The sequence below is a fragment of the Nestor notabilis genome, unplaced genomic scaffold, assembly GCF_000696875.1.
Source record: "Nestor notabilis isolate BGI_N333 unplaced genomic scaffold, ASM69687v1 Scaffold33916, whole genome shotgun sequence".
Classification (NCBI taxonomy): Eukaryota; Metazoa; Chordata; class Aves; order Psittaciformes; family Psittacidae; genus Nestor; species Nestor notabilis.
The window spans coordinates 1-22,385 of NW_009934784.1; the positions used below are offsets into that span (position 1 = coordinate 1).

Sequence of the window (22,385 nt, forward strand, 5' to 3'; positions counted from 1 at the left end):
CCCTTGGTTCCAGTACCCCATCATCTACGACATTCGGGCCCGGCCGCGGAAAATCTCCTCCCCAACCGGCTCCAAAGGTGAGAGCGGGCCCCGCGGCCGGAGCACAGCGCGCAGGAGCCTGGCTGCGGCGCTGGCCGCGCTCATCTCCCCTTCTCTTCTTCAGACTTGCAGATGGTGAACATCTCGCTGCGTGTCCTCACGCGTCCCAACGCTGCGGAGCTGCCCAGCATGTACCAGCGCCTGGGGCTGGACTACGAGGAGCGGGTCCTGCCTTCCATCGTTAATGAAGTGCTCAAGAGCGTGGTGGCCAAGTTTAATGCTTCCCAGCTCATAACTCAGAGAGCCCAGGTAAACTCCTTATGCTCAAATGGCAAAGAAACAACTGAGCTGTGGGTGTGGGGAGCGTTTATATAAAGGATAAATATGTTAGGTTGGTAGGTGGTGTATCCAAATGGAGAGGGCATGCAACTGTATCCCACTTAGAGTTTGATGCAAACACTAAGGCTTCTGAGAACAAAATTGGATTTGTTGGTATATAGAGTGCAGAATTGCGCCATAATGTACTGGGAGAGGGCGAGCTGCTTTACATCATAATCCATAAAAGTAAATCTGTCTTAAAAAAATCCTGTTATTTGTCCCTTCATGGGTCTTGGAAGAGCTCCCAGAGCATATTAAACAGTTTTAAAGGATCTAAAAAGTGAAGTGGATGAGCAGTTACCAAAGCAGTAAGCTTTCTGTAGTGGGCGGTACAGAAGGGCAGGTAGTATTTCTGTTCAGAAAAAGATTAGAGGGTAGCCTGAGGGCAGGTTGCAAAATAATGGAAATATTTAGCTTTAAAAAAGCTCGTATCTGAAAGTTTGTGTTCTGATAATTTGATTGCCAGGGATTCTGAGAATATTCATCACCTGTCGCAGCTGAGGGAGAGAGAAGTTGCTGGTCTTTCTTTAAAAGGCTTTAGAGGAGATCCTGCATGAGACTGCTAAAGAGAATAAGTTGTCAGCTGAAATATGAAGCATCTCTTAACTAGTTTCTGATTCATGACAAAAAAAGAAGCAAAGAGGAGAACTAAGTGCCCAGGTCTTGTTGTAAGAACTGTTCTATAGCAGGGACTCCAGGGTTCTCTGGTAGGCCACATGCTATGTGCTGAAGGGATTTGTTAACAGTCTTGTATAAAGAGAATGAGTGGAAAGGGGGGATGTGACTGCAGAGAAACAATGTCTGCAAAGGGAATTAGGTTTATCAGAAACAGTGACAACTGTTAAGTATCTGAAACTTCTGAACAAACTGAGTTGAATATAGCTTCTCATATGTTCATTTAGTGTTTGTTATTGTGAAGTGATGGGTATTGCAGCCCATGGGTATTGACTTTACATAGTTAGGCACTTGCAGCTGACACAGTGAAGGTTTCTGAAGCATTTTAGAACTGTGCTCAGAAACAGCTGCAGTAGAAGTAAAAGCAGAAGCTAGGCTGGCCCAGCATGTGATACTGCAGCAGTCACTGTTATTGAAGCCAGTATTTGGTGCAGCACTTGTGGGCCTGCCTGAGAAAGGTGCTGACATCTTAAAGGTAGAATGGATCAAAAATATCTACCAACAACACTCTTCCAAAGAGACTAATACAAGTGGAGTACCCACACTGGACGAGTAGCTTCCGTTAATGAAGAGATGTGATATGTAGTTAACAAGAAACAATGTGGGTTTTTCCCCTTGCATCTGAATACAAATGTGAGGAGACACTCAAACTGCCAACAGTGGCAAATAGAGGTGGAGAAGGAAATACTTGTTGCCAAAACTTGAAACGTGTGGAAACTGTGGAACTAGATGTGGTAGGATGTGAAAGCAAAAAAAAAAAACCAAACCCAAATCACAGAAGATTATTTTTGTAATATGGATTGTATAGTTAATAATAGCTATAAATAAGCTGTGATACCTTTTGGATATGTAGATTCAGAGATGGTATTAATGGCTGTGCTTCAGGGTTTGTTCTAGGTAATGTCTCTGTGAATGTGAATGAGCTCTGAGGAGTGGTTGTGCTTCACTTGTGGAGTGCACAGGAGGGATAAGCAGCCTGTGTTTGCACTCTTCTCACTGTATTTGTCTTTCAGGTGTCTTTGCTCATTAGGCGAGAACTGACAGAGAGAGCCAAAGACTTCAGCCTCATCCTGGATGATGTGGCTATCACAGAGCTTAGTTTCAGTCGTGAATATACAGCAGCTGTGGAGGCTAAGCAAGTGGGTGAGTTCCGTTTATGCCTGAAAATGCCTTTGCCCTTCCTCTGAACTGGTGAACAAGGAAGGGGGATTTGGGCTGGCATGTTGCTGCTTCTGCATTGATACAGATACAGAATGATCAACCTCAGTCTCCTTAGTAATGGAGCTAAACAGGTTATTTTACAAATACTATCAGAAAACTTGGCTATAGCCAATGGGATGGACCATCAGAGGGACTGAGTTCCCAAGACCAGGCTTCCTCTTCAGACTGTGACTCGCCACTTACTGTGGGGATCATGTGTAGACAGTCTGGATGCTGCTGACTTTATCTAACAAAAACGTAAAGGACACTCAGATACGTTTCACAGTTGCAGATCTGGCTCCAGAATGCCATCAGTTCTTCTGGAAGCAGGGCCCGCAGGCCTCAGCTCCAGGGTCCTGGTGGAGGTCTAAGAAGATGGGATGCGTTTCCAGTGCTTTTGGCCATTCTCTTTGCAGCCCAGCAGGAGGCCCAGCGTGCACAGTTTCTGGTGGAGAAGGCCAAGCAGGAGCAGAAGCAGAAGATTGTTCAAGCTGAAGGGGAAGCTACAGCTGCCAAGATGATATCCTGCTTTGGGAAATTTTGTGGGATGTGGCTTGTGAGCTTGACACAATTTGTCGCATTGATTTGTCTAAGGTTACAGGTCAGAACAGAGCTATGAGCCTTTACTTCCTGTTGTAAGGTTTAATTTCTATTGGCTGTGTGTGACCATAATCCATAATGTTGTTATTGATTTAGGGAAGTAGGAATATGCCTGCCCAGAGGCCCATATTACTGGGACAGAGATTGCTTTTCCCCCCTAAAATGTTTCTAGGAAGAAATTCTTGAGGGTAAGTGGCTTTTGTTAGGATTTTCCTTAACTTTGGCTCGGCTATACCTGGGGGAAGCTCTCAGCAGGGATCCAGGCTACATCAAGCTACGTAAAATCCGAGCTGCTCAAAACATCTCAAAAACGGTGAGCACAGAATTCCCTTTGTCCTTTTGCAATCCTAGTGCTGTTCTCCCAGCCCAGTGGCCACATGATGAATTTAAGGCGAATGTGACCTGTCCTGTCCTGATCTTTGTTCCTGTGCAGCCCTTTTCTTCTCAAGTAGAGCTTAAGATTTAGCTTGCAATGATCGGCAGTTAGGGGTGAGGCCAGGAGCTCGTGCCCTCCGTGTGACAAGGCCAGATCCACATCAGATTCCATCACCCACACTCAGCTGCAGCCACCAAAAGCTCCTGGTTTCCTGCAGGCTGAGAAAGGGGAACAGATAAACATGGGATTGAAGGTCTTTCTGACAGAGAGACAGAATGAGCACTTCTTTCAGAAAGTCTGATGGCACTGGGATGAAAGTCCAGAGTTGTTTTGGGGAATTGCATTGCTTTAACTGAGGTCTTAAGTGAGTAAGACAAGTTCTGTATCTAGAGGGGGAGAGAAGTTCTTTATTAGTGCTGCGTGTGCATTTATACTCTTTGTGTCATGGATTTCTTTTTCAGATTGCTGCCTCACAAAACCGTGTGTATCTCACAGCAGATAACTTGGTACTGAACCTGCAGGATGAGGGCTTCACCAGGTAAAGGGGCCAGATGGCTGCAGTTATCTGTACCCTACTTGTAAAGCTGATCCCAGAGGACACAGCCAAGCAGGGAGCAGTCTGTCTTACTTAAGAAATGACATTTGTGTTAAACTGTTAAATCTAATCAATGTACTCTTTGTTTTTCCCCCCTTCCCCTTCACTGCATCTCCTGACACGCAGAGGAAGGTGAGGCACTGTTTCTTTTCATCCTTTTTTTTAGTACTTGGAACAGGGGTGTTGATGTTTGCCTGGTGCCTGGGATGTTTCTGGCTTGGTCGTTTCTGGCCACAGGAAGTTTATTCCATGTCTACCTCAGATCCCATTTGTGATGTGAAGCTTGAAGCCTTACTTGCAGGGGCAAGTAGGGTGTATCCAGTAACTGAAGCTCTCTGTGTGTCCGATAGGGAATCTTGTATGGGAAAGGCAGGAAGAACTAAGGAGTGTCCCCGTGTAGACAGTGCATCCTGCATGTATGGCAAAGGTGGCTGTAAGAAGGCAATTAGATGGTTGTAGGAATTTGGGTTGGGGTAACAGTCCTAGGAAAGATGCTTTCCACGTCCATGCTAGAAAACCCCATTCCCTGCTTTCGGAGCTGGCAGGAGTTTGGTGGCTTTGTGTAACCTGTCCAGTGTTTATGGACAAGGCAGTGCCAGCTGAGCAGCTAAAACTTATATTTCTTAGAATCAAGAAGGGAAGCCAGAGCTGGTTTCTTTTCTGTGTCATCTCTGATTACTCTTCCATAATCTGACAAGATTATGCCTTACTCATCCCAGAAGGTTCAAAGGGCTTTGCTAGGAGGAAGAACTTGGAAGCTCCGAACTTTTGGATGTTACACCCCACACCCCCAAGTCTGTAGTGTAGGTCTGGTTCAGCTTTGTTTGCACTTTCTGGACTAATGACTCTTTTCTGTCTCCCTTCCAGTGACAGTCTCCTACCCAAGCAGAAGAAATGAGAGAAACTAAAGCCTCCCAGAACCAGCGGTGCTACCCAGCAGCAGATAGGACTGAGGAGCTTGAAACTCCCTCCACTGGCATTGTTTGCCCTCACTTTGACATTGTTAATCCAGTAGCCAGATTTGGTTCCTGTGCCCCTGCTCCATTTGTGGTGGTCCAGTTAGAGGATTGGGTTCTGCCTCTGGGCAGCTGTGATTCCTTCCTCCCCCTCACCAGTTAAATATGGGGACAGGGGAAAAGGGGACTTACTGGGATTAACTCATGTGGATATAGTAATTCACCTCTAATCTTCATTAATCTGTAGATTTTTGTAGGTAAAATCAGAATTTTTTATTTTATTTTTTTTGGCCAAGTGAGGGAGTTCTGCTGCCCTGAGCACCAGGCTTTTTTGATAGTAAATCACATTTCTCTTTCACTCTTGAATCCCAAGAGAACCTGGGCCTGAATTCAGGAAAATGTCATTCATTGGGTGCCTGTTACTGCTGGAAGCTCTATTTGTGTCACTGTCTGCTCAGTGATTCTTTCAAGCATTTGTAAGAATTAAACCCCCCCAAATTTATACTGCGTCTTGGTGTACTTAGTGTCTGAAAAAGAGGTTATTTTGTGGAGGGGGAGGTAGAAATAGAACTTTAACTTGGTTGAAGACAGAATTGGGTTGTGGAGAAAGGAGCAAGAGAAAAACCCTGCTGTTCACTGAGAGATCACAGGGTGGGGAGAGAATGTGGACAATCATGTAGCTGCATGGGTGGCCAGGGCTGGTTTCTTAGCTGCTTGTAGGTGCTAGGGATGACAATAGGTTTACCTGCTTTTCCGTGTCACAGCAGCATCCATGTTCTGTATCCTGACCTCCATTACACTTGGGTTTTTGTTTTCCTCTCCCTGCTTTCCTGGCCAAAAGTACAGGAGAAGCCTTCCTCCACTGATTAAACTCTCTTCTGTGCTTGGGTTTCAAAGGCAAAATCTTGGCTGCTTCAGGGGCTGGTTTTTTTTCCCTGTCTCGCTGGGACCTGGTATTTCACAGAATCATAGGACATCTTGAGTTGGAGGGGAGCCACAAGGAGCACCGAGTCCAACTCCTCAACCTGAAAGTTAAACCACGGATAAGAGCAGCATCTAAACAGGCCTTGAACAGCACCAGGCTTGGGGCCGTGACCTCTTCCCTGGGGAGCTGGGATCACCCTGGAGCAAAGAACTTCCTAACATCAAATCTGAACTTATCCATGTTGAAGCTTTCAGCCAGTTGCTTGTGTCCTGCTGCTGGGCACCGAAGAGCAGACATCAGCATCTCCCCCTGCTTCCTCTCACAAGGGAAGCGTAGGCAGCCATGAGGCCAACCCTCAGCCGCCTCTAACTGAGCAAGCCTGGTAAACAGCTCTTCCTCACAAGTCAGGCCTTTCACTATCCTTGTTGCCCTCCTTTAGATGCTAATATTTTCAGATCCTTATATTGTGGAGCCCAAAACTGCACATAGGACTCAAGGTGAAGCTGGACCAATGCTGAGTATAGTGGGATCATCACCTTTGGCTGGTTAACTGTACTGTACCTAATGCCTCCCAGGATAATAGTGGGATTTTTGCCTGGCAGGGCACATTTTTCACTGGTAGAGCTTACCATCAACCAAAATGCCCAGATCCCTTTCTGTAGGGCTGCACTCCAGCCTCTTGTCCCCCAGTCTACATGTCCAGCCAGGGTTACACCATTCCAGGTGCAGAATCTGGCATTTGTTCTTGTTAAATTCCATGTGGAATGCATGCAGAAGCCTGTGTGTGAGTTTGTCACAGCTAACTTTCTGTGCTCAGATTTGCCTGACAACTACCAACGCGCAAGCCCCAAGCCAAGGAGCCACCATAACTGGTCACAGCTTCTGTTAGGGAGTCTGAAGGCTGCAGAAAAGTGATGAAAACTAAGCTAGAGCCATTCTTATAGGTTGTTGCAGAGCTGTGAGTGAAGCCAGGAGTGCAGCTATACTCAAAGAGAAATTACAGAGAAGAAGCTTCTGGGACTCAGCATTCAAAGAAAAACAATTTTATTTACAACCAAAGAAGAAAACAGGGCTATTACATCCAATTCTGGTGTATTTACAGCATCCAATCAAAGGATCAAATAGAAAAGGGATCATGAGAAGAGGGACTCTTCATCAGGGACTGTAGCAATAGGACATGGGGTGATGGATTCAGACTGAAACAGGGGAAGCTGAGGTTGGATATAAGGAAGTTCTTCCCTGTGAGGGTGCTGAGGTGCTGGCACAGGGTTCCCAGAGAAGCTGTGGCTGCCCCATCCCTGGCAGTGTTCAAGGCCAGGTTGGACACAGGGGCTTGGAGCAACCTGCTCTGGGGTGAGGTCTCCCTGCCCATGGCAGGGGGTTGGAACTGGATGATCTTAAGGTCCTTTCCAACCCAAACCATTCCATGATTCTGTACGGCAGATCGTTTGAATTGAGAGAGGAAGCTGCCTGTTGAATTGCAGAGTTGCTGAGGTGAAATGGGCCAAAACCTCTATACTTTAAAAGCTGAGGCTTCAGGGAACACTGACAGGCTAAATTCTAACTCAGAGCAGAGGGCAGAGATGTAGCTCCTGTAAAGAGCTTCCTTCACTCTTCTTCAAGTTCACTGGAGCTGACCCAGCAGAGGTGAGCTTGGGCCCCAGTGCTCAGAGAGCAGGGGAAAGAAGGGGGCTGATTGTTTCCTACTGCTGAAGGATGAAGGGGCAGCAGGAGACACTGCTGGCCTGCACAGGCAAGGTATGAGGAAGTCAGTCAGCTGAGCTGGAAAGCAGCCTGGTTCAGGGCTGAAAGATGGGATGGACAAGGAAGGGGAAGACCTAATTTCAGTCCAAAGGCGAGGAATGCAAGACAGCCCAGCCTGGATGTGACCGCCAGTCCTGCACCCCTGGTTCAAACCCCCCATGGGGCTACCTGCAGCCTATCTTATTTTTTCTTTAGTGAGCCTTTCAGTTTCTTCTCCAAGGAGTACTGCTTCCGCGCCTTCTCCTTCTTCCCCAGGTTCTCATAGATCATTGACTCCTCTTTCTGCCTGAAAACCAGGGAAAAACAAGGGAAAAAGTGAGCAAGAAGCCAGCCAAGGCAACAGGGAGACCATTGCCAGACACAGGCTAAGCTGTGCCTCTGGTTTAGGTGAGCTCTTACTTGGAGGGATTCCGTGAAGCTTTGGCATGCACGTTCCTTGCTGCAGGGGGGTAGGCAATGTTCCCATACTCAGACTCGTTTGGCTTGCCTTTCTGAGACTACAGGAGAGAAATACCAAGCTGAGAAGAGTGTCATCTGGGGAAAGCAACGTGAGGCATCATGGAAGGGTTCTGGCTGTTTGACCATGCTCCATGCTAGGATCTCAGTGGAGGTTGGTGGGTTGCTGAAGGCCTCAGGCTCAGTGCACTCTGCCCGTTGCACTCGCAGAGGGATGAAAATGCATCCTTGTAACAGGGGTGAACAGTGGGGCAACCAATATCAGGAGGCACTGGAATGCCTGAGAGTGCCCCATGTCAGCCAAAGAATATGAAACAGCAGCAGTTACTGGAAGCTACAAAGAGAGATAAAAGATGCCACTTACCAGGTAGCAGGAGAAAATCCTGCAACTGCAGAACCAGCACAGGAAACAAAGAGGGAAAGGACAGGGCAAAGTCTTGTAACAAAACAGTGCTTGGTGGAGGTGTTAGGTAGAACATAGTTTAAATAACTGCATTAAAGCTGTCTAGCAGTTCAGAATGGGTTGGTGCTTGAGCTGCTAATGTTGTCCTCTGAATTTTCAAGAGAGGAACAGAGACTCAGACCTTTGTGCAGCATCATAGTCTATGTAGGTCCCAGTGCTAGCTTGGGAAACAGAGCACACCATCCCAGGCCTCGACTCATAGGACAGGAAAGCAGAGTCCTCTTTCTCACCTGGATAACTTCCAGCTTTTTCTTGGTTGTCTCTATGAACTGGCAGATGGCCATGTAGATGAACTTGTACTGGGCCTCTGTCTGCACCATCCCTGAGCGCTGGGCCCTCACCATCTGAATGGTCTTCTGGATGTCAATGTCACAGTCCAGCCCTAGCAAAAGGCACCAGGAAAGCTTATGGACATGTTTGCTGCCCCCCTCTCCCAGTTCTCCACCACAAGCAGTCACAGTGGAGGTCAGTCAAGAAGTTTCCACCTCCCTCCATGTTCTTTACTCCTGTAAGGACCTCCTATCCCTCCTTCCTGCTCAGCATCTTTCAGGTCTGGCCCTGGAAAAAGAGCCCAAGCTCAGGGAAGGCTGAAGCCACAGTGAGTGGGTATGGTGCAGAGATCCAGCAGCTGCCACACAGCGAGGACAGTGCAACCTCCTCAGGGCTGTGGCAGGATCTCTCCCACTGATACCTGATGGTTTTCATCCATTTGCAGCTGGACTTAAGGGCACAGCCCTACTGGGTAGGCCAGTTCAAGATACTTTGGGGTCCTCTTACCCTTGGTGGAGATTGTTTCCACTATCATATCAATGATGATGATAGTCCCAGTGCGGCCAATCCCAGCACTGCAAGGAGAGGACAATCAGAGGTCAGAGCAATACAGCTCCTGAAACAAAATGCAGCTGCTTCTGGGAAAGGACACAGCACTTGTAGAAGCTGTTCATCAATGCCACAGAGTCACAGATTCAATAGGCAGAGTTTGGTTTGGGGGCATCAAAGAGGACAAAGTAAGTATCAGGGCTGGCACATGCTTCATCCGCAACTCCTGGGAACAGCTGGTGGAGCAAGAGAGACTTTCTGTACCTCACCCTAGAGGAGGGATGGAGAATGCTTCAAACCCCAGCCTCTACTAACCTGCAATGTACCAGAATAGGCCCTGCATCTGGGATGCTCTCTTGCTTCTGGTTGATTTGGTCAAGGAAGCTGAGAACTCCTCCTGGCTCGCTGGGTACACCATGGTCAGGCCAGCTCAGGTACTGGTAGTGCCAGATCTCACGCACGGCCTTACCCTGACAGCAAGAAGACACCCCACTGGTAAAACTGCAACCCAGTCCTATCCCTGGCCTCTGTCCCAAGGAGAGGTGGGTCTGAAGCCAGAAGGAATCATAGAATAGTTAGGGCTAGAAAGGACCTCAAGTTCCAACCCCCCTGCCATGCGCAGGGAATCTGTCTCCTGTTCATTTCTTTGTGACTCCACCATGTAAGTCCAGCCCAAACCAGGTGGGAACAACCTTCCAAACAATGATTCAACAGCAGCATCACCACAGCACCCAGCAGTTCCCAGCCTTAGACAGACAGTGACTGTTAGACCCGCTGGCTCAATGGCAGCCCTCGAGCAGGCATACTCACGTTATCTTTTGGACACACACAGAGGTGACGGAGTTTGTACTCCAATGCATCGTGCTCCCCAGCGTTCTCCACGAGGTAGGGACCATATTCCTTCATGTTGCCCACCTCTGGCCAGTAAGGCACACATTTGTTCTGTGTAGGCAGAAAGGACGGGGTGAGGATGGGCAGAAAGCAGGAAAGAGAGAAGCAGCAGAGCAGTAGCTGAAGAAGAAAAGAGGGCAGCTCTGAAATATCAACAAGCCACTACTTACACGTCCTTTTTCTACCTCCCGTGTAGTCATCACGATAATGCGGGTGTTCTCCTGCCACACCATTTGCCAGAAGTCATTGACTGTGGCGTCCAGGCAACCCTGACTGGCAATGTAGGTCTTGGTGCAGTCATCTGGGCTGACCAGGTGGTTCTGAGTGTGGAAAAGGGAAGGTCAGAGGGCTGCAGAAGCAAGAGGCCTTCCCTCATTTTGGGCAAGCAGACGTCTTTCAAGAGTCTCACCTTGATATAGTTGGCATTGATATAGTCAGATCCGGGTATATTTGGGTCCCTTCCTTGGAGAACGACTCTGGAATGATCAACTGGGGATGCAGTGAGAAAATAAACAGAGCACTGAGATGCTCTGATTCTCAGAGCCATGTGAAGCTGTGTCACTGCCCCGCCTTGTCCATAAGTCCCAGTGCATGCAGCATGCCCCTTATTTTCACCTCTCCTTCTCTCACCCCTATGATGGGCCATCAGAAGCTAATGAGTGCGATGCAACCCTCCCTCCTTCCTTCAAAGACATGAAAAGGCTGTGACCTCTTTCATCAGCTCTTACATCCTCAGTGCAGCACACCTTTAAACGTGTTCTGAAGGCTAGAGCAGGCTGAGGCAGAGCCAGGGATGACTCAGGCAGCTCTTCATTGCCTTTCTGTGTCTGTCTGGGGTTTTTTATGGTGGAAAAGCAAGACTCACAGGGCAAGATGTTCTTGTATCGGTTCTTGCTCTTGTTTTCAGGTCTCTGACCCTCGTGGCGGTCAAACAGCTGCTTGGCTTCCTGTTTTTGCAGACTCTGAGAGCAGAAGAAAGAACAGTCACGGCAAGGTCACGCTGTGCGACAGAGGAGGTGGGCACTCGCAGGAACACTGGTGACGCTGGGACACATGATGTGCTAGCAGGAAAGCAGAGAAGTGAAAAGGAAACCTGGACTTGGAAAGTCCAAGGCTCATGCCCTTCCTGTCTTGGTAACTTGTTCTCCCAGCCATGAAAAAGCACACTTCTACCTCACTGGGTTTGCTTAAAGGTGAGCGAGAGGAACAGGTTCCGGAGACTTCTTTCAAGAGATAAATTGACAAGAATTGACAAGACACCCAGAAGTTTGTGTCCAGGAAGAAATCAAGGATGGAGAATGAGGTGGTGCACAGGGACTTCCCAAAAGGCCAGAATCATGTCCCCCAGCAGTTTCTTACATCAAACTCCTCCCAGAATCCAGCCTTGGATGCTTCCTCAGATAGACTCTTCTTGTTCAGTTCCTGCACTCTATTTTCAATGTCAGCAGCATTCACCCTCGTAGCGTAGTAGGGCTGGGAATGGGAAAACACAATGGGTTGCCATGAGAGAGATGCTGCTGGAGAGCAAAGTCTCCTCTGTGTGCTGTGGAGAAAAGGAGAAGAAGGACACAAAGCAGAAACAAACAGCAAGTGGCTCCCTCCAAAGGATCCCTGAGAAACAGAGGAAATGGGATTTACCTGCTTCAGGTACACAAAGGAGCCAGACACCTCTTCAATTCCAGTCTTCTTGAAGTGCTCCACCAGATCTGCCAAGCTGTCAAATGTTTCAGCACCTCCAACTGTGTAGCGACCATTCTAAACAGAAGAAGAACGTGTAACATCCCACAACCCCATGTAGACAAAGCTGATAATGCTCAAAGGTGCAAAGCCATAGGCACTACCCTGTGCCATCCAGAAAAGCATTCCTCCGGCAGGGAGGTCAAATAGTAGAGAACACTAAGTTCATAGCATGGTCAACTGCCTCCTGTTGTCAGTGGATGGAAGCCCAGGGAAGGTGTATTGCCCTCAGCTCTCATTTAAGGTCAGTTGTCATTGAAATCTCCCTCCACTATCTGCACCATCCCACGTGAAAGAAATAGAACTGGGGACAGCCACATTGGTCACATCCTTCAGACCAAGTGCCAAGGCCTTGCAGATGCTCCTCCAAGAGCTTTTAACTCTTCTGATGAATTCAGACTTAGACTGTGAATTCTCCTCTGTCTTTCACCACAGACTCCCTGTACCGGAGTTCCCAGTCACACTGAGCCCTGCTTGTGTCTGAGCACCCAGCCAATAGTCACCCCGACTGGGGTGAGGACATAAAGAACCTGCAAGGTGTCAGTGCTTTGATCCAGCTTCAGGAACACTGCTGCTAGTAACCAAGCCATGAGGGGCCATGCCTTTGAGGGCACAATCAGCAGGGATTGGCAGAGACCTCTTCCACTCCCTTTCCTTTTGCTCTCCCAGCTGCTCACCTCACACATGATCTTGATGTGTGTGACTTTGAGCCGGTCCCCTGTGGCACTGGTTGCCCCAACTGGTGGAGCATCAGAGCCAGGTTTAAGCTGGTCAGTGAGGACAGACAAGACAAAATCCCCAGGTTTGCTGAGGCTCTCTCGCACCAAAAAGGTCCAAGGGGTGGCTTTGGCCTGGAGAAGTGACTCAGCTGCAGAGCCTGACAGATGCCCATGGTACCACCTAGGAAAAAGACAAGAGGGTCAGAAGAGGTGGGGAGATACAGGTAAGTGCTCTTGAGCTGATGAGTGAAGGACAGCAATGCTGGAGAAGCATGAGGGAAAAGGAAGGAAGGGGGAGACAGAGGGGAAGGAAAGAGATAGGGAAGGAAACCAGGGGAGGAGCAGGATCTTGGGACCCAGGGAGCAGAATACTGGTACCTGAGGATGGAGTGAGAAAGCACTAAGTGTGATCCAGTTGTGCGATACACACAACCACAGCTAAGTGATGTTTGCTGGCTTGAAGACCAGTTGAGAGAGGGTAGTCCATGGGTTTCAGCACCTCCCAGGATTCTTGCCTTACTGCTGCAAGATGCTTTGGAAGCTCAAGCACCAGTCAGAAACTCTCCCATGGGATTTAGCAGTACCCAGATGGCTGTGTTGAGATCAGATCCATTAAAGAGCCACCCAAGCAACCCCTCTTTCTGAAACTCAGTCACCTCTTCAATCAAAGGATAATTCCCATTCCCTGGGCACACTACACCACAGCAATCAGCCTAGACATGGGATTGGACACAAGGAGCCACCTAAAGCCAATATAGCTGCTCCTGGTACTTATTATTGTTGTTGATCCATGTGCACATTCCTGTCCTCAGTGCAAACATCCAGTCTCCAGCTCCTTCTCTCAGCACAAGGCAAAGGAGCATCCCTTTGACCAAGGTGCTCTCTGGCTGCAGGTCTGCCGCCGGGTGCAGAGGGACACGAGCACGGTGCAAATAGCACCGCTGCTGCCAAGCTCCTTCCCACCTACAAAGGTCTCAGAGCAGTGTGTGTGCCCAGTGGGATCTCATTGCACTGTGTGGTGTGGGTACAAGTGACAGTCCCCAGAAGCTGGGAGATGGGACAAGCCTGGCCCTGCAAAAGTGCCAGTTTTGACCCAGGTTGTCTCTGTGCAGATCCTCTAGTTCCTCATGCCTGTCCCAAGCTCCACAGTCTCTCTGGAGCACACCAGAAGGTCAGGGGGAGCACTTCTGAGCTGACAAGTAGATATGCAGAAGGCCATGTTAACTGCAGCTCTGTCCTGCTTCCACAAAACTCGCTTGGAAGCTGGAGCTAGAGATCCAGACTACAGAAAAGCAAGAGCTGCAAGGTGCTCTGGACACTGGGAAATGCTCTGAATCATCCCACTCCTCTGTTACCCATTTTCTGGTAGAGCCTCTACTGAGTCTGACACATAGAATGATTTGGGTTGGAAGGAACCTTCAAGATCATCCAGCTCCAACACATCTCAGCCCAAGGGCCACTGCAGCCCTGGTGCTCCTGCCCTGGCCCCTTCACTCCTTCCCAGCTCAGTGTCAAGGAGGGGATTTGGGCACTTCTCCACCAGCATGGATGGGTTCAAACAGGCCCCTCTGGCCCTGGGCTGGAGACCCAGCTGCTGAGTTTGGCCATTTTCCCTGGTGAGCAGCATTTCCGAAGCGGGCAGCTGATGCATCAGACGGACTTGTAATGCTCCTCCCTGCTCCTGCTCCTTGTGGGTACCGCAACAAGCAATAGTGATGCTCTGTGCACCACTGCATGCACTGCTGTCAAGGCCAGGCTGATGCTCCTAGTGTGGTTAGAGCTGTGGGAGCAGGTTTGCTGCTAACAGCAGAGGTCTGGAGTGGTACTGGTGTCTGTGGTGAACTACACATTGTTAGAGCTATCTGCCCCAAAAATTGAAGTCGAGCCCAGGAGGCCCCAGTCACAGAAGCAGCTGGGGCATTCATTCACCCCTGCATCTGGCCAGAACAATACATTCCTCTACACAACATCTAGGAATCATTTTGACAGTAAGACATGGCAGACAGTTATTGTGCTGTGGCAATTAACTTCTGTTTGATCCTCACCTCATGCACTGCAAGAAGCAGCAATGACATTCACTGCATGGCAGTTGTTAATTCCTGAACCTCCTCCCAAAGAAGTGTTCAGCCACCATGTACCAGTGCTCAGATGCCCCCCAGGGAATGTTTGACCCCTCTTGCTCATCAGAGAGGTCTCCCCTCCACAGGTAGGAAGGGGTTAATGGGTCCCAGTAAAGCCCAGCTCTTCAAAGCCACGTGATGGAAAATCACTTGGGGAGAGAGTGAGAGGAGCTTTCGTAAGAGCCTTGCGGGCAGGGAGAAGTTTCCAACCGCAGAGAGGAAGGGAGGAAACTGCAGGGCCACAACCCAACGGCCTTGAGCAGAGAGGACAGCCGGCAGGCAGATGCTGGCCCCTCTGCAGCCCCATCCCCAGGGCAAGCAGGGGCATACCCAGGCACTTTGCCCAGGGAATCTTTGCTCCCTGTCTCCAGGTGCATGAGGAGGACCCGTCCGCCCCAGCACATGGTGTGAACTGCTCTCTGCCCTGAAAACGCAGCGCAGCAGCAAGAGCAAAACCACCTGATTTGATTTAGGAACTTGGTGTCAGAGACATATGCAAAGTGGAGACAGGAAAGAGACTAAGCAGGCTAGGAATAGCTGGAGAACATGGTCCTGCTCTCAGCTATGTGAGTCACTCAGGCCTGGAATAACCAAAGAGGTCTGGGGCAAGACTGCGGGCTTCCACATAATATGTCACTCTACAGGCTGGTGCAGACCCATAGCTAATACCATAACCTTTGCTTTTAGGAACAGTATATTAATAGCAAAGGCAACAGGAAACCAGAAGCAAAAGTAGAGCCCTCTTAGGTCTGCTGTGATGTGTCAAGGTATAGCCTGGCGATGCTGCCCCTGTGGAAGCATAGGAAGATATGGGAGGCAGGAGATGCTTTTTGCAGGGTTTTCCCTGGGGATGCAGGCAGGGCAGAAAGAAGGCCTTGAAGCACAGAGGAGGTCTCACCACAGACACACATTGGCTGCTTTGTTTTCTCCATACCTTTCTGTAGTGGGGTCGGAACAGTTAAGCGGGTATCGCAAGTCAATGATGGTTCCATCTTTGTCTTGCAGTGAGCCCTGTTGCTGCGTGTAGTACTCCACCAGTTCTGACAAGGTGGCAAACTTCTCCCCTCCATACAGGTCATAGAAATCCCCAGTGTTCTGGATGCGGATGTGGGTTACCTGATCACCGACCCTATGGGATGATGCACAGTGAAGCAGTTGGAAAAGAGGCAGAAAATGTTCTGCATTACCTCCTGCCATGGAGCCAGAGCAAACCATCCCAGTGAAAAGAGGTGACTGGAAAGAGAAACTCCTGGGGCAATTCCCAGTGCCTAGAAGATCCTGGGAAGCTCGGGTCCTTTGGAAAGAACTCAAAGGAATAAGGAAGAAGATGCCACAGGACATGTGAGGATCGAAGCATTCTGAGTATGTAACCCTGGAAAGACAGAAGCTGTGGTCCAAGTTACTTACCTGACTGAAAGAGAAAAATCCCCCTGATTCTTCCGACTGGGTCTGGCCAGAAAGCTGCCATGGACACCCCGTCCCTTCAGTAAGGCTTCAGCTTCCAGCCCACTCAGGTCACGGTGAAACCACCTAGCAGGAGAGATAAAAACAAGACCAAGTGAATAAAAAAGACTAGGCACTACTGTGGAGGTTTGTACAGTGAAGCATGGACCCAGTCAGCATCCCTAGAGATACCCATGCAGGTGACAGCAGCATCCCTTTCTACCTTCAAGTTTTCCATTGAGATACAACTTCCAGGATGATTGATCCCCCAATCTGTCCTACTTTCCTAGTTCCCCCTCTTTCCACACACACACACTTCTCAGTCCCTCTTACCTCACCATCGTGGAGAGCAAATGAAGAGGGGGCAAGCGTCTACCACCAAAGCAACTCAAAAAGCACAGAGGAGAACTCGGTTTGCACTGGTGAGAAACGGGAAGTCGGAGGTCTGCGCTGGAGCACCCAACACCACGCTGGTTCTGCGCCTCTTGGGAGCGGGGCATGCATCTCTCCCGGTGTCTACCATCAGTCCAGTATCAGTCCATTCTGACCCTCTCCATCCACCCGCGTCTGGCTCAGTGCCTTGGTCTCCAGCCCTCTGCAGTGTGCTGTGGGGCACAGGCAGGCGTGAGCCTGTGCACAGCTTGGCACGCGCGGCTCCAGGGACAGGAAGCGCTCTGAGCCATCAGCTCCCCAGCCCCAAGCTGCTTTGCACACACTTCTGCTTCTCCTTTTGCGTCTTTTGTCCCCCCCCCCCATCCCCTGTTACTCTCTGGTTCCCTGTTGTCTTTCACACCAAGGCTGACTCTACAAGTGCATCTTGGGTCCTGGCTGCGCTCATAGAATTCAGTTCTGCACGTCCTCTGGTCCCCTTCTTCCCCAAAAGGCCAATGAGAGGCATGAGTGCTCCCCACCTCCAAGTCCTTGTCGTGGTGCCAAGCTGCTTGGGGTCACTCACACACCTGCAAGGCTGAAGCAGGCAGCAGCACACGGTGACATACACTGAGCAATGAAGCACCCCACTGCAGGTTACATCTGTCCAGCCACACAGCTTGGCTCTACTGGGCTGCCCTCAGCTACCTACCTGAAACCTCTATACTCCAGTTTGCTGATGAACCCTCTGGGCAGGTAAATGTTCAACATGCTCTGTACAGCTGCAGGGGGAAATCTGTGCAAACCCAGACTCTAAGGTCCAGGCAAGCAATCTAAGCACAGGTCTGCCTTCCTGAAAATAGCCTGCTGGGGGATGTGACTGATGTGAGCAGTGGTGGCTCAGAAGGGATGGTGTGGGAAGTAGCCTTGAAGCTGCCCAGAGAAGCAGGACAAACAGCTATACCTACAGCATGCCCATTCAACACCAAGGTTGCTTAGCCTAGGACCTTCAAGATCCCAGTGCAGCATACTGAAGCCAACCTGGACAACTAGATATAAAGAAGGAAAACTAACCATTTCCAGATACCCAGTAGCCATTTCCAGCCATGGCCCATGACTGCTCTTCTCCATAGCACTGGTTTCAAGGTCTGCAAGTGTCAAGAAAGAATGGGAGTTAAGCAGTGGCGAAAGAGGGCAATCCAGCTGGTAAAGGAGCTTGACTTTTAACTGAGGCCACCACAGCTACCCTGTGTGGTGGTGTGGGCAGCAGGAACAGCAAGAAAGGTGCTCATGTCAAGTAGGAGCACTACAGCCTTCCCTGCACCCCACCAGACTGGGAAACCCTGCGGAAGCTGAACAGGCTGCTAGCAAGGAGTGAGACAAAACTCGTGGCTAAGACAGGAACTAACAACAAAGAGAAGTACAGGGAAGACGAGTGGGAAGCTAAACCTTCTTGCTAGAAAGGCAACCCAGGCACCTACAGGAGCTTCCTTTGAAATGCTTCTATTTTCACACACAGGATGGGCTGGGATGTGGGGAGGTGCAGAGATCCAACTGTCCTGACTTAAAACTAACAGTAAAAATAAGGAGAGTTTAAAGGCACAGAAACCTGCGGCTCTTGGGAACAATTTCTACACAAAGGTGTAGAAGTTGCACCTAAAAGACTGCAGCTAAATCAGAGCCAGTCTAAGCACTGGCCCAGGACAGAAATATTGTTCAGTGGTAGGAAAGAAATGACAGAAGTCCCAAAAGAGACTTCCTGATATCAAAGGATTACGTAGGGCCAATATGAAGCCATGGCAGACAAAAGCTAAACCCTAGACATCCCTACACCTTACGAACTGGCTGAAGGAGAAAGGCTGTCCGAGGAAAATAACGTAAGCGGGACACAGAGGAAAAGGGAAAGAACAAGGTCACAAAAAGCCCAGATTAACAGGTTAAGAGATTTCAGCAAAGAGACTGCCCCTATGCTGTTGTTTCAGTACAATGCAGGCAGTGTAACCTCATCTTGTAAAACCTTTGTGGAGCCAAGCCACAGCTAGCATAGGAACAAAGGAGAAGGTAAATGAAATAGCTAATTAAAAGATACCCACATCTGGAGTGCTGTAAACGAAAGGACACTGAGAAACTGGACAGAACCCAGCATATGGCCACTAAGGCAGTGAAGAACCTGGAGCACAGCGAGACAGAAGAAGCTGGGTTTTTCAGCTTGGAAAAAAGATGTTTAAGGAGGGACTTAACAGCTGCCTGAGACTACCTAAAAGGGGACTTTGTGGGGTTTACATACAATAAACCAGATTCTTCTTTGTGGGACACAGTAAAAGGTCAAGAGGCACCAGGCATAGCTTGCAGCAAGGGAAATTCTGATTAGATGTGGGGAAAAGCTACACACATGCTCCCCCACAAGGGTGGTTCAGCAATTGCCACAGGTCCCCAGGGAAGCTGGGGAATCTCCACTCCTGGAGATGTTCGGGACTCACCTGAACAAGGCTCTGAGCAACCCGATATAGCTTTGGGGTTAGCTCTGCTGTGAGCACTATGTTGGAGCAGGTGATCCAGAGGTCAAAGTGGTTGTCAAAGGATGAGTAGAGGAAGAGGTTATATAGAGAGTTTCTTTTCCCTCTGTATTCCCTAAGCCTTCATTTGCAGCTACCTCAAATCCATACCAAATTTAGCATCCTTTGACAAGGAGTTCCATGGCCCATCTACACAAACACTCCCTCCTTTGGCTTGCTTATAACCTGCTCCCTTCCTCATTTTTATTAATGTCTGATTGTTGTAAGAAAGAAAAAAATCAGTGACCGATTCCTGATTCCTATTCACCCCATCCAAACTGCTCATGATACCGACCTGTAACGTCCTTATCCTTCCTCAGCTCTTTGCTGGACTGAAGACTCTGACTCTGTTCTACACCTCTGATCATCTTTGCTGTCCCTCTCCGAGATGTTTCCAAGACTGGTGTGTTGTTCTGGAGATAAGAGTGAAGGATGGCACAGAACTGCAGTGTTTCAAGATGCTGGTGAGTCATGGACAGTGGTGATTTCTGCTAATTGTCCACCTCTACCAAGCATTAAGCCAGCAGTTACATAGGCTTATATATGACCACAGGCTTACAACAGAGAGGTTATGATTAGTTCACAGTTCATTGTTTTACATGTAAATTTTGAATTTTTTCTGCAGGAACATTGTTTTACATATGCCTATAGGGAATTTCAGCTGCTATTCTATTGCCCATTCACTATCACAAGGTCCTCCTGCAATTATTCATGGTCAGCTCCCACCCTATTATCCCGAATAACTCTCTACCACCAGCCAGTTTTCTCACCTCACCAAGTTCTATTTCCAGATCATTTGGGAATATACTGAACAGCAGATATTCCAGGTTAGGCCTGTAATCCGGCCACTGATGACTTCCCTTTGCTTTAAGAACTGGATGCTTATTCCCACCTTCCAGTTCTTATTTTCTACTAATTCTTCACCCAAGAAAAACTTCATCTTCTTTCTTATGTCATGACTTTAGCTTTAGTTAAAGACTTCGATGAGAAAAATCTTGTCAACTAATTTTTTGGAACTCCAAGAAAACTGTCTCAACCAGACCTACCTTATACACAAAACTGGAGTTTTACAAAGAGTTGCCTTTCCAAAAGCAGATGCTGACTCTGTCTTCAATATCACACTCACTGACATCTCCATTATACCATCTACTCTCTTGCCCAGGTATCAACTTTATTGTTCTATGCTTCCCTCACACCCGGGGGATCTCACTTGGAGACCTTTCTGAGCATTAGCATTGTATTTGATACTTCAAATCCTCAACACTGAGATGATTTTAGTCAGGATGCACAGAACTGCATCCTAGTTCAGCTGTTGGCACAGAGAGAAAGCCATCTGGGCTTGGGTAATGGACACATGGAACATGGGACCCCAGGACAATGCTGGACCACCGTGGTTTCCCAAACTACAGGGTAGTGAATCCCATTTCTGTGCATCATGCCACTGCAGTTTCCAGAGCAGAGCAACTGGTTGGACTGACCCTGAAGATTTTATGTCCTGCTGTTCCATGAAGGGCTAGAGAGACTGTAGTGAATCAAACAACAACCAGCCACCTGCCCTGTCTCTGTACAGAAACACTCAGAGACACCAGCAGAAAACCTGTAGCAGATGGGGCATCACAAACCTGCTTGTCTTTATCAAAGTGAAACGGTGCAACCGTAACAGCAGTAAGAATCTAAAACACCATCAATTCCAGTCCTCCAGCTACCCTGAGGCTCCTATCAGAAGGTGGGTTTTTCCCTTCTGTGCCCACTTCCTACTGCCAGTATTTGTGTTTTTCTCCCCAAGTCCTGTTCGCTTCCTCTAACTGGCATTCACAGCACTCACCCACAGGATGGCATCAGGATCTTGACTCTCAGATCCCCTCTGCCGGAGGACTGACAGCGGCTGGTGAAGAAAATACCACAGCCCTTAACCAGGGTGTCCTACTAAAGAAAATAAAGCAACATTGGAATGAGCAAGTCAGTTTCTTGAGACAGACTTGGAGGAGCAACCAAAGACCCTGTCAGAGAAGGGGTGGAACTGCAGCCTCCCAAAGGGGCTGGATGCTCCTGCAGTGAGTGCCACAGCGCAGTCAGGGTCTGCAGCACCTCCTCTGACCCACCTGTGTCGGATCGCTCAGTCCCGAACTCCGCCTGTTCCTGGGCGGACTGAGGAGAAGGCAGCTCCAGGTCAGCCAAACCGCAGAGGGTTTAATTCTCACCGTTTGCAAAGCACTTCCTGGGGTGTAGTTAATGAATAATTAGGGGGGTGGAGGAAGGCCAAGGCCGAGCTGGGACAGGTAGATAGAGACAGAAGGGACCGACTGCGCTTCCTGCCTCCTATCCATTGAGCTCACACCCTTGCTGGTTACATTCCTGTCTTGTTTGTAACTGAAGGCGGAATAAGAGACAGCTCACACCTGGCTCACAGCTCCCAGTTCTCCAAGGCCTGGCTTCATCACCCCCAGCCCTGCCACGCTGGCCCACATCACCCTCCCCAAAGACCTCAATGCTTCCGAGGGCAACAGGCTCATGCGGTGGGAGGCTACAAGCAGAGGTATCTGCTGTCCCTCAATTTGGATCAAGCCGGATACACCAAACGTCACAGCGGAGCGAGGCTGCTCCGCTGGGTTTGTCTCTCTTCAGTCCTGTAACACATGGGATGTGATTTGATGTTGCTTGCATTGTTCTAATCCAGGCTGCAGCCAAACTGGGCATAGGCCTCCCATACCACACCACTCCCTGCTGCCTTTTTCATTAGGGCTGGTATGTCTGATTGCACATTCAGCTGGAAAACAATGCAGCCAAAAGGCAGAGGTAGTAGGAATGAGTTACCTGCACCCACCCTGCTGAGGACAGGGGGCTCAGTGGCAGTTGCAGCACTTGCTGAACAGCACTAGGTTATGTTCAGGGACATATTTGCTAGTGCATTTCAAATAGCACATTTGCAAGCGCTTGCTCCTAGATAGGGCTTAGCACCTCTGAAATGGAAAATAAAGTCACTTTAATGTCAAGTCTACCAAGTCTCAGGGCTTCACACCGAGGCTTTGCTTAAATGACTACCTTTTTGCAGAAATAGGTACAACTGGGCCCCCCAAAGCACTAGCACAGGTTTTGTCAGGCATGAGGCCGGCACTTCTGTAACTGCCTCTGCACCAGGGAAAAGCATCCATGCCCCAAAAGCATCATTAAGTTTGTGTCCATTCATAAAACAAGGGCATTTTCGAGACATGTTTTATTCAGGAGTAGACACACAAACAGGCACAAAGCGCCCCGTTCCTGTCGGGTCAGCGCCTTCCCTGTTCGACTGCTCCAGCCTCGGCGCT

The 22,385-nt window shown here is 49.0% G+C and overlaps 2 protein-coding genes across 3 annotated transcripts; one reads left to right on the top strand and one right to left on the bottom strand.

Moving 5' to 3' along the window:
* Positions 1-4: 4 nt before the first annotated feature.
* On the top strand, positions 5-5,208 carry PHB2 (prohibitin 2; the record flags this gene model as incomplete). Its single annotated transcript, XM_010017515.1, has 8 exons — positions 5-77; positions 164-348; positions 2,106-2,235; positions 2,709-2,812; positions 3,128-3,205; positions 3,730-3,806; positions 3,990-3,995; positions 4,731-5,208. Coding segments are annotated over 8 exons (684 nt in total), but the record flags the coding sequence as incomplete, so codon positions are not given.
* A 2,480-nt stretch (positions 5,209-7,688) lies between these two features.
* Positions 7,689-20,919, bottom strand: PTPN6 (protein tyrosine phosphatase, non-receptor type 6). Of its 2 annotated transcripts, none has more exons than XM_010017513.1 (15): positions 20,906-20,919; positions 16,121-16,243; positions 15,648-15,842; positions 12,552-12,774; positions 11,776-11,892; positions 11,497-11,610; positions 11,003-11,099; positions 10,547-10,626; positions 10,308-10,457; positions 10,057-10,188; positions 9,562-9,716; positions 9,205-9,272; positions 8,658-8,809; positions 7,908-8,005; positions 7,689-7,794 (listed from the first exon to the last, which is right to left on the bottom strand). In XM_010017513.1, exons 1-15 carry the CDS (start codon positions 20,917-20,919, stop codon positions 7,689-7,691), a joined length of 1,824 nt encoding a protein of 607 aa, XP_010015815.1. The 2 variants fall into 2 exon arrangements, with proteins under 2 accessions (XP_010015815.1, XP_010015816.1); XM_010017514.1 differs by lacking the exon at positions 20,906-20,919 and adding an exon at positions 16,490-16,520.
* Between the last annotated feature and the right edge of the window lie 1,466 nt (positions 20,920-22,385).